Consider the following 10,516-nt stretch of genomic DNA (forward strand, 5'->3'; position numbering starts at 1 on the left):
AACATTGGAATAGGGCTGGCAGCCAAACGATCTCTTACGAATTTCATCCGGGAGGTTTGTGGAAAAAAGAAAGTGGCATTATCCCGTAACATTGAAATTCTCATAACTCATCTGGGCACAGATCAAGCATAGTAGTTGCAATGGGCTAAATCCCAACTATATTCCAATCGGACGTGAACGTCAGCGAAAATATTCCAGTGAGTAAATGGTTATCATAAGTGCCAGTCAGACCTCGGGTACGTTGTGATTCTAACACGTCTGTACTGAACGTTACCTCACATTTTGTAACCTGAGTCCTTCCGTGCTGTAGGACCTCACACGTTAAAGGAAGCACTCAGAAAGGAAAATACGAAACTGAGGGAACTGCATTGGCGAAACACCAGAGGTCACCATCAAGCTAAGAGCTTGCTAGGTGTTACAATCTAAAGAGCTACAGGCTTCTCATAAACAGGTATTTTAACGGATCGTTGTGGGCTAAGAGGCCACTTGCATAACCTAGTGAGCTGGTCAAGTGATCTATGTCGCTTTCGTGACTCCTGGGGTGCGAGACCGTTTCACGGAGAATGGAGAGGTGCATAGAACATCTGTGGTCACGAGAAGAGTACAAACACTCCCTACCCCGGTGATCTATTCTAAAATATATAGAGCTTTTAAGGCTATATACAGTGTTGTGATAAGATGAATGCACAATATGCCTAGTAGTAGCTTACTCCATTTATATCTATTTATCTATCCATCTACCTAAACACCGAGTATACAGCAGAAGAGAAAAAAAAGTGATTCATTCGAGTCGGATCGTATGGAATCTTACCTAGAACCTATCTAGCGACTAGAAACAGTCTTTATTTGCACATAAAATATTCAGGTATTTATACAGAAAAAAAATTCTTCTACTCGCTTCATCAAAAGGTATTTCAGTCCAACTGAGCGTAGTCGAAATTTATATGGCTTTAATTTTTAACAAACAAAGGAATACACATTCAAAACTAGGGAATCCCACGCAATTAAGCAATAGGAAAAAACCGATCAACTCATCTTGTTTATAATTTTAATGTGAGCCAATTTTTACAAATGCTTTGAACCAAAAAAGGCGATACTTAATGTCAGCTTAACTGACTTTTGGAATTATAATTACGCATAGCATTCCGGCTGCAGTGACTCACAATAAATTCTTAACTGTTCACGGCTGCACACACACAGAATTGTAATAAACCAAACATGTAAATAGATATATTTTTTACATATCCAGCGGCGTCTGCGCAGCCATTGAACTCTCAACACTACGGCTAGCAGTTTAAGTGGGTATCATTGTTGTGATGGGAATTGCCTAGCTATGAGCGCTGATTTTTAACAAATATGTACATATCACTATTCAGTATGGGCTTGAGGATGTATGCGCGAACATCCGGAAACGGGCTTTGGTAGCAGCCATGATAAAAACATAGCAAGGTATAACCGTTCTCTCAATTTGTCGGCCATGATTTTTTTTTGAAGTTTGCCAACATTTTAAAATCATATAAATGTGAAAATAAAAAAATGAAATTGTTCGAAATTGTTGTTGCTTGAGATTGAAAATGAAAATGTGTGTGTGAGTTTGTGAGTAAATTTAAAAATTAAATTGCTTGGAAACGTCAAGAATTTTAAAAGTGACTCTCAGCGGTTCTACCTTACTATATTTTTATCATGGTAGCAGCTGTCCGATGAGTTTATGGGTAACAGCTGAAGTATTTACTGTCAGTTTCCGATATCCGTCTACGTACAAATAACAAGCACTTGCTGCTGACAAGTGTAGTTTCCAATATTGACGGATATTGGTAATTTATAGAATACATTATTATGCTTGTAGCCGTTAAGTAACTTTGCTAAATTTTTTATTTATTTTTTATTCCATTTTCCTATCTTTTTTCTTTTTGATTCTTCGACACTTCAGCAGCGCTTGCGAATGCTATAAATTTTAATGCCAGTCAATTGCGACAAATCTGGCGTGACTGAAGTGACGGCTTAGATGGATAAAAAAATAAAATAAAATAAAATTATAATAGTCGTTTTATAGCGCTCAATTTATGGCTTGCGAAACAATTTAAGTTGCTAAATTTAGCACTTAAGCGCGCAAAGTATTTTTTTCTTCGCCGTTCTCTCGTGCCAATCAGTCTAATTTATTTGGCATTCATTTTTTAACACGCACGATTTGTTACGCGCGGCGACAATTTATTGATTAATGATTAATTATAGCGTAAAGTAGCGCATTTTATTTTCAAAATTTCGTTCTTTTTTCTTTACCTTTTATAACACCTTTTTATCTTATATTTTTTTTTTGCAGGACGACGACATGGGTTTCAGTTCGCGTATGGATTGCTGCGGGCAATTCGTCAAGTACAGTCTTTTCATATCGAATTTCATAATATTTGTGAGTAGAAATGAAACTTAATAACTAAAATTTCTTATTGCTCGCATCTCTATTGTGACCTTAATTAAAGAAACCTTCAATCTTGAAATTATATCACATTTAATTTACTTAACTTTTTGTAGTAATTTTAATTCTTTCTTTTGGTTTTCAGATTGGCGGCGCCACTGTTTTCACACTCACACTATGGACCCTCGTCGATCGTAGTTTCATGAACGAATTGTTGGGTACAAATCTCTTCTCGGGTGCAGTTTACGTTTTATTGGTTACTTCTGTAGCGATTTGTTTACTCTCGTTTTTGGGTTGTGTGGGCGCGGGCAAAGAAGTGAAATGTCTGCTGTTAACGGTAAGTTCGAATGATATATGCATATAAATTAAGCATAGCTAAAGTCGAAAATAAACAAGTGAGATTTTTGGTCCGTTTCTATTAAAAAAATTAAAAGTACCCATATTTCGCGCTCCCACATTTTGTAAGCATTTTGTCGAATTTCCCATCCATTTTGTGTGGTCTCAAGCAAATGAAGGAACCTACAGCTTTATACTGTAACTGTCTTTTTTATGTTTGTGAATTTTGTTTACTTGAGCTGGCTTGGCCAAGTCGTTTGAATGGGCACCGATGCTCCCGCTCTTAAAGTATTCAACTCAGAACCACTGCGATGGAAAGTTCAAGTGGAGAGGAACTTGGCTTCATGTGGCGTTTCTAATTGGATGACCATTTGCCGCTTCACACATTTTACGCAGAGTGATTGTTCGTGCTTCTCCTCCCATCTGGGGTGTGCGCTTTCATGTCGTAAATCAAATGGAGGAACCGCACGGCAGATGGTTTTCTGTGAGAAGTTTTCACAGCAAAAATACATTAAGAGGAAAGCAAGCCTGCCGACCGGTATTTAAAAAAAAAAAGACTTTGTTTAGATGGTCGAACTAGGAATCGAGCCTGGATTATACAATGTGGCAGTGCGCATGAAATTGGTATCGATAGCTATGAACTTTTCCCTCTTTTCAGCCAATCCATGGCTACTGCGCTAATAAAACTGCTTGTCTTTGTAGACCAATCGACCAGAACAAATGGTAATCTCGACTAGAACAAATGGTAATCTGATGATGTAAGTTCTGAGCTAAATATAAGGCGTATACAAACGTTGATGGCCTTCCTGCGCGCTCCTTGTTGTTTATGTGAAAATCACCATTTTTGAAATCTCAAAACCAGTCCTCAAGGTTTTACTTGATGGAGCTGGCTCTCCGTAAGCTTCCCACAGCAGCCGATGACTTCCTGCTGCACTTTTCTTCAGATGGAAGCAACATATCAATGCTTCCCGCGAATGGCGTTTTGTAGGCACACACGCTTTTTTATGAATCCAGGGATCGCAACCAGGTCCTACGGAGTGGTAGTGTGGACCTCTAACTACTCGGTCACAGGCCGGTTTAGCAATCTAAAAAGTACTTGTTGAATAATTGGTTCCGCTTTCTGGCTACGGCGGGCAGTGGCAGAGATAAAAATCGATGCTCTCCACCTCTCCCTCGTCCCTGCAGCTACGGCAAAAATCATTGGTTGGCTATCCCAACTTTTTTCAATGCGTGCCCCTTAGGCAGTGTCCGGTGAGTACCCTGACTGCTAATCTGAGAGAAGAGCGGTGGAGCCGAGTGGAGCTACCGATGGCTTACATCAATTTGCCTGATATGTAGGATGGCAGGTGGTTTTCGCAGCCCACCTAGCATTCAGCTTCTCTATGAATTGATCCTTTAATCTGTATTTTCCAGGAGTTACAGGTATGCCTGCATCAGGAGCATACATCGGATATTTCCATCCCTGTTCTTGCCAGCTTGTCGGCTATGCAGTTGTCAAGAATGTCTCTGTGTCCAGTGAACCATACAATAGTCAAAGAGCATTTTGATGACAGCAAGTTGAGAGTCCATCTGCGTTCTTTGTTTAATATGGACGTTGGTCAGTTAGAGTTTAGAGATTTAATAACAGCTTGGCTGCCAGAATAAGTATTGATAGACTATCCTGGACGGCGGGTGTTATGAGCACGGAAATTTTATAAATTTTGTACGGTTTGCATGTTCATTGATGATGTAGCTTCGAAAGAGATATTTAGTTCTTACCTAATCACACGATATTAAGTATAACTTTACAGCGAGACCGAATGAAGAAACCATTTTCGAATTGCAAAATCGAAACATGCCTGTAATATAAAAATCTTTCATTCTGTTATCCAAACACTAAAATAACCTGACTTTTCTTTTCTTTAAATTTCAGTATTTCATAATCGTTGCGCTGGTGTTTGTAACGATGCTAATCGGAGGCATACTGGGTTATGTCTTCAGAGAACGCGTACAGCAGACGATGCGACAGGTAAGTATCCCTGAATGAATTCATTTTTTTTGTTTACCTCATATTAATTAAAATTTCTACCTCAGGAAATGCGCGCCACCATGGCACTGTATGGAAGCCGTCGCGATGTCACCATGGCTTGGGATCAGACGCAAGAGCGCTTGCAATGCTGCGGTGTGGATACTTGGCACGATTGGAATCGTTATGGACCCGTACCGGAGTCGTGTTGTCAGGAATTATTTGGTGGACAACGCAAAGACTGTAGCATCTTTCCAACGATAACCAATCTCTATAGTCAGGGTTGTTTATATGTAACGACAAACTTCATACGCGATCATGCGGCGTTAATTGGTGGCACGGCAATAGCGGTGGCCATATTAATGGTAAGTAGTGTGGGTATTATTTAATTGAAGCAATTTAGCTGATCCTTTTTTTTTGATTTTTATTTACAGATATTTGGCATGATATTCTCATGTCTGCTATTTAATATGATTGAATAGGGAAAGGCGTTGGGAAGGCGTGAAAAAAATGATGTAGAAGAGGACAGAAATAATAGCAAGCACATAACTAAACTGATTAGCAATTTAAAGCGCTTACATACACACACGCACAAAAACACTTCAACACAGACACATACACCCAGCAGCGAAACTAATCGATGAGGCGTCACTGCAGAATGCATTGCATTTGCTGTTGGACACGCATGTCAAAATTCATACACAAAATACATACATACATACATACACTTGTACGAAATATGCGCAATCGCACAAGAAACCGTAAATTCGGAATTTTTTTAACAAAATTTGGCGCCTTTTACCTGCGACGCCTAAAATTATGCATCCACACAACTCTATAAATGTTTGCTTGTAAAAAGTATGAACGAAATATTTGTTTCTTGTTCCATTTACCGTTCAATTTCATTTAGTTTTTAGTTCTTTAAAAAATTCTATAAATTTCAAGGCATTGAATTTTGGATTTTTCATAATTTACGTTGATTGCCTGTTAAAATTTGCGATATATGTAAATAGCAACTGAAGCAAAAAGAAAGTATTATTTTCGAATTTGTAAGTGAATGTAAAAATATACACCCCGTGTCATAATTATAAGCGCACCACAAAATTACAAGTTTTAATAATTTGTTTTTTTGTTATATAATTTTTATGCTCTTTATATAAAAACATAGGTTATTCTTTAACAAAAACTGTTCAAAAAATGTTTGAAACATTGGTAAAATTTCAAGCTTTTTCATTCGATTCGGAGTATGCAGTTTTTTAGCTCATTCAATTTTAGTTAATAAAGTGGAAGTTAAAAGTAGTTGGCACTTACTGTTGATTTTAGAAATTTTTTGTCGGTGATGATGTCCGTAATTTTCTTCCATACGAAGCATGTTGAACGATATTTTTATATGAAAAAAAAAACAGCAATGCCTTCAATAAAAAAAAAATTCAATGATAAGTCCTATCTACTGCAAAAATCCACTTTATTGTACTAAAATTTATTTAGCTACAATGTTGCGTACCCAAAATCTTTCTAAGAAATCGAATTACTCAAAACCTTTCTAATTTAAAAGCTTGAAATTTTACCAAAGGGTGTTGATTTTGCTTACATATTACACAAAGTTTGTAACTTGGATATATACAGTTTTGTTAAAGAATAAAATATATTTTGTTAAAAAAAGTAAAATAAAATAACAAAAAAAAAAAATTCGTAAAACTTGTCCAATTGTAGTGCGTTTATAATTATGACACGGGGTGTATATATCAATGTATATGTACTTTAGTAACTCTTGGCATTGTTATTAGGCGTGCTGAATATGTAATTATTTTTATTTGTAGAAAACGTATATGTAAGTCCAAATGTACTTAAATTTAGGGGGTTCGTATGAGAAGTGTATAAATGATTTTTCAAAATGGAAAGGAATCACTTAATACCTTGAAATTGATTGAAAATGCAAAACAAAATGTTTTCAAAATTTGTTTCTAATTTCAAAAATCCGTTGTATACTTTTAGGCTGCAAAAATGTACAATGTAAAAGCAGCTACTCTGCGCTAAGCCCCATTCTGTGTAAGGTTTATTAGTTTGTTAAGTTTCAATATGCATAAATTTACATACTTTCATATTTTAGCTACTTAAAAAAAAAATAAAAATTTAAAGAAGTAGTATGTATAATAGGTACACATTAGGATGGTCCTTAAAATATCAACATTTAAATTTTGTATGGGGCATCTCTTTTTCTTTTTTCTACGTACAAAATAAAGATATTAACGAAAAATTAATTTTTTTTTTAATTTTTAGTTTTTGAAACCCTTGTTTTTTCTTTAAATCGCAAAAATTTCAAAAAGTTTGTTACTTTAAATGTGATATATGTATTTGACAAGTTACTGGAATTTACTCATATATTTTCATGGACTTGCTGAGTTATTTATAGTTGGTTTAATTAAAAATTTCGTCTAATTTTTGCATTTAAAAATTTAAAATTTTTTCAAACGCTGTTACGCGACCGCACTTTTTTATTTTGGTGAGGTGCCCCATGCTGTTGCTATTTTAAGGATCACCCTACTATACAACTATTACATATGCTATATAAACTCGTTAATAGTACAATTGAACAAAATTAGATTTCATTATATATAATATTTTTAGTACTTAAGCTTTATCAACTGGCGAATGTATTCCATCCAATTATACCCAATATGTAATAAATGTTTTTTCCATGATTAAAGACTTGAATGCCTAAAAAATATATATCTTAATTTAGCAGCAGTAATTCAAAAAATGTATTTTGAGCTTTTATTCTCTAATAATTAATCCGTCCTGTGTAATCTTACTTTTAAATCTTTAATATGTACTAGTAGCAATTACAAAGTTGGTTAATAAATAAAAGTCAAATAAATTATTGTTAAGCACAAGAATTATATATTATATGATTTGTTTCCTGCCCATTAATTAAGCAGCAAGATTGGACGGAAATCAATTTGATCAAGTATGTACATATATGAGAATTGAATGCGATATCAAATGCTTTGCTGAAATCAGTGTAAATGACACCTGTGCGATTGTTCAAGTTTGTGGTGAATTCACCCAATGAAACTTAAGGTTGGAAGCCAATTGGAGATGCAATAGGAAAATATTTCAATTTGCAATGTGGATTTTCAGATTTTACCACATTTGGCGAACCAACCCATTCTCAAACAAAATGACACAGTTTTCGTATGCAAAATAATCCGAGCGAAAAAAGCTTAGATGTAAATTTAAATTCAAATCTTGAAAAAAATTTCGGAGAAAAATGTTTTTTTAAGCCTTACATATTTCAATTAACTGATAAATTGAGTTGAGTTTTTGAACAGGTGGCAGCCCTCCTACATATAGTTTAGAAATAAAACCTTTTAATACAAAAAAAAAAAAAAAAATCGGTACTATTTTTCCATCATAAAACCGTGGGACAGTACATTTTATACACAACAAGTAAAAAAGTCTAAGTTCGGGCGGAGCTGAATAAGTATTAAATATATGAGGGATTCACAACGGTATTGTAAGTTTCGTATTGTTGAATGTCGTAAATTTCTTAATTTCTTAATGTATAAGGCCGATTAGGTATTCCAAATGTCTTATAAAAATTTTATTCTTGAATATCCTGGAAATTTTGGAATCATTATTTTTGAAAAAATTATATGTTAAGGACTAATATACACTCGATTGCATCCCAGAATTCGAGTCGTCCTTCTTATTTTATTACCTTAAAAAAGTAAAATTAATTATAAAGGCATTTTTAATACCTACTCGGCCGTGTGAGCCAAAAAATTAAAATTTTTTAAATTCTGCAGAATTTTCTCTTTCACTTGGTACCCATATTGTTATTCAACATTTTTTTTTAATAGTTTTTGGAATAAATTATATTTTTGAGGCTACAAATTCCTTGAAAAAAAGAATCCTGGCATAAGAGAGTAAAACCTAAAACGAAGTTTTACTATATTTGGCCCACAGTTTCTTGAGTATATTGAGTGCTTTGTATAATTTAAAATCTATTATATTTTAAGACCTACTGTTGGAAATCTTGAAATCTAATAAACTTCATACTGCCGGTTAGAAAACCGCGACCTTTTTATGTGGGCACTCTAATATATTTTATATAAAGAATTCCGCAAATATAAACACCAAGAAAAAACCGACTTAAAAAAATATCAGTTTTAATCAATTTAATCTTTATTTAATTTTTTTTTTGTGCTGAGGCACCCTAATATACATACATATATATAGATAAATACCAAATAAAAAATACATACTAAAAAAAGCTCTATTTAATGCGCGAAAATTGCCGCTCTAGGTAACAGCGAAAACGATCAACGTTAGGCACAAGATCATGGCATCTCGAAATACACATTTGAATAAAAACAACAAACAAAGACAGAACGAAAACTAAATTTCTGCGCCATTTAATTCGCTTAGCAAATCTAAAAGTTTTTGCTGATGCTTCGCTTTGGTCACGCCCAAGCGCTGAAAGTCCTCAGTGCGTATATTCAAGAACTGCTCCAAATCCAAATTTTGCTCCTCAAACGCCTCCACGTACTGCTCCAGGCCGACGCTGCGCAACAGAGTCGACACGTTCATGGTGCGATCGAGCAAATTCGTGTTGCTAAGATTTTTTGAAGCATTATTGCCGTTGTTGTTGTTGTTGTTGTTCGTGAATGTAGCATTGTTGCTGCTATTCAATTTATCCGAATCACTGCTGCTATTATTGCTGTTACTGCCACTGTTGTTGTTGTTGCCATAGCTCCCAAGTATTGCTGCGCTATCGGGACTTGCGATTTCAGTGCTGAAATCTGTATCCGAAATTGTGGTAGAATTTAAAGTGAAGATTGGCGGTGAGTCGCTTACAAAATGTGAACTGGAGAAGTTCTTCTGGCATGGTTGTTGTTGCTGCTGCTGCTGTTGGGTTTTATTTCTTAACTACATGTAGGAGGGTTGCCACCTGTTTAAAAAATAAAATTCGATATTTCATTTTCTATGCAATTAGGTAATTGAGATATATATCACAATTTGGGCGTTTCACGAAAGAAATTTAGAACATTCAGATTGTAATTAAATGATACACAAGTTTTATGAAATATTAAAAAGTTTGACACCGAAGGCGTGTTAAGAACTCTTTACTTTAAACATTAACAATATTTTTTAGGTGTTCAAAAGATTGCCACCTGTTTAAAAGATTAAATTCAAATTGTTTAATAAGTTAAATTATCAGAAAAAAGAAGGCTACCAATGGAATTGGGTTTGGTGTTGCCACATGTTTCAAAATTCAAATTTATCTGGAATTACGGCAATTAGTTAATTAAAAAATGTATGTATCAGAATATGGGTGCCGAATGAAAGAGGTTAAAGCAGGTTTTGGTTTGAAAATTTTGTAGAGACTACGTAACATACACCCCGATATATCAGGAAATATCAATGCTAGCGATTTCGTGTTCTAGAACCTTCTTGTAGGAAATTGAAAAGTTTGCCATTATAATTTTTTCTTTAGCTCTTGTTATTGATGAAAAAATTGGGTTTAGTGAACCGTACTACCTCGCTGATGGGAGTTAGGGTTACGCCGTAATGTACACTTTTGTAGAGCATTCAATTCAGAGGAAACCCTATCACTGACCAAGATTATACCATAAAATGCTCTGAGCTGTAGAATTTTGAAGAAAAAAATCAAAGTTAACGTGTATTTGCACGCATTGGTCGAGTACTGGAAATTTGTAATTCGAAACTATTTACGACGGTTACGTGAAAACTTGTAG

At 34.9% G+C, this 10,516-nt stretch overlaps 2 protein-coding genes across 2 annotated transcripts in view; one reads left to right on the top strand and one right to left on the bottom strand.

Moving 5' to 3' along the window:
* Nucleotides 1–5,488, top strand: part of Tsp74F (Tetraspanin 74F) — a 7,857-nt gene extending 2,369 nt beyond the window's left edge. The window contains exons 2-6 of the mRNA XM_017625970.1: nt 2,321–2,407; nt 2,559–2,750; nt 4,662–4,757; nt 4,823–5,119; nt 5,189–5,488. Of these exons, the coding sequence (XP_017481459.1) occupies nt 2,321–2,407; nt 2,559–2,750; nt 4,662–4,757; nt 4,823–5,119; nt 5,189–5,236 (720 nt within the window). The 3' untranslated portion in view covers nt 5,237–5,488. The remainder of the gene's footprint in view (nt 1–2,320; nt 2,408–2,558; nt 2,751–4,661; nt 4,758–4,822; nt 5,120–5,188) is intronic.
* A 3,479-nt stretch (nt 5,489–8,967) lies between these two features.
* On the bottom strand, nt 8,968–10,349 carry mtrm (matrimony). The gene is made up of 2 exons (XM_017625969.1): nt 10,291–10,349; nt 8,968–9,675 (listed from the first exon to the last, which is right to left on the bottom strand). Exons 1-2 carry the CDS (start codon nt 10,347–10,349, stop codon nt 9,156–9,158), a joined length of 579 nt encoding a protein of 192 aa, XP_017481458.1. The 3' UTR covers nt 8,968–9,155.
* Between the last annotated feature and the right edge of the window lie 167 nt (nt 10,350–10,516).

This window comes from Rhagoletis zephyria, unplaced genomic scaffold, assembly GCF_001687245.7.
Source record: "Rhagoletis zephyria isolate East Lansing unplaced genomic scaffold, Rhagoletis_zephyria_1.1 Rzeph_scaffold_04347, whole genome shotgun sequence".
Lineage (NCBI taxonomy): Eukaryota > Metazoa > Arthropoda > Insecta > Diptera > Tephritidae > Rhagoletis > Rhagoletis zephyria.

What these genes read in the sequence shown, in the direction of transcription:
- mtrm (XM_017625969.1), bottom strand. Translation starts at nt 10,349, where the DNA reads ATGCTCTACAAAAGTGTACATTACGGCGTAACCCTAACTCCCATCAGC. An exon ending in CCCATCAGCGAGGTAGTACG is followed by an intron (nt 9,676 to 10,290) that starts GTTCACTAAACC and finishes GTTAAGAAATAA; the next exon opens with AACCCAACAGCAGCAGCAGC.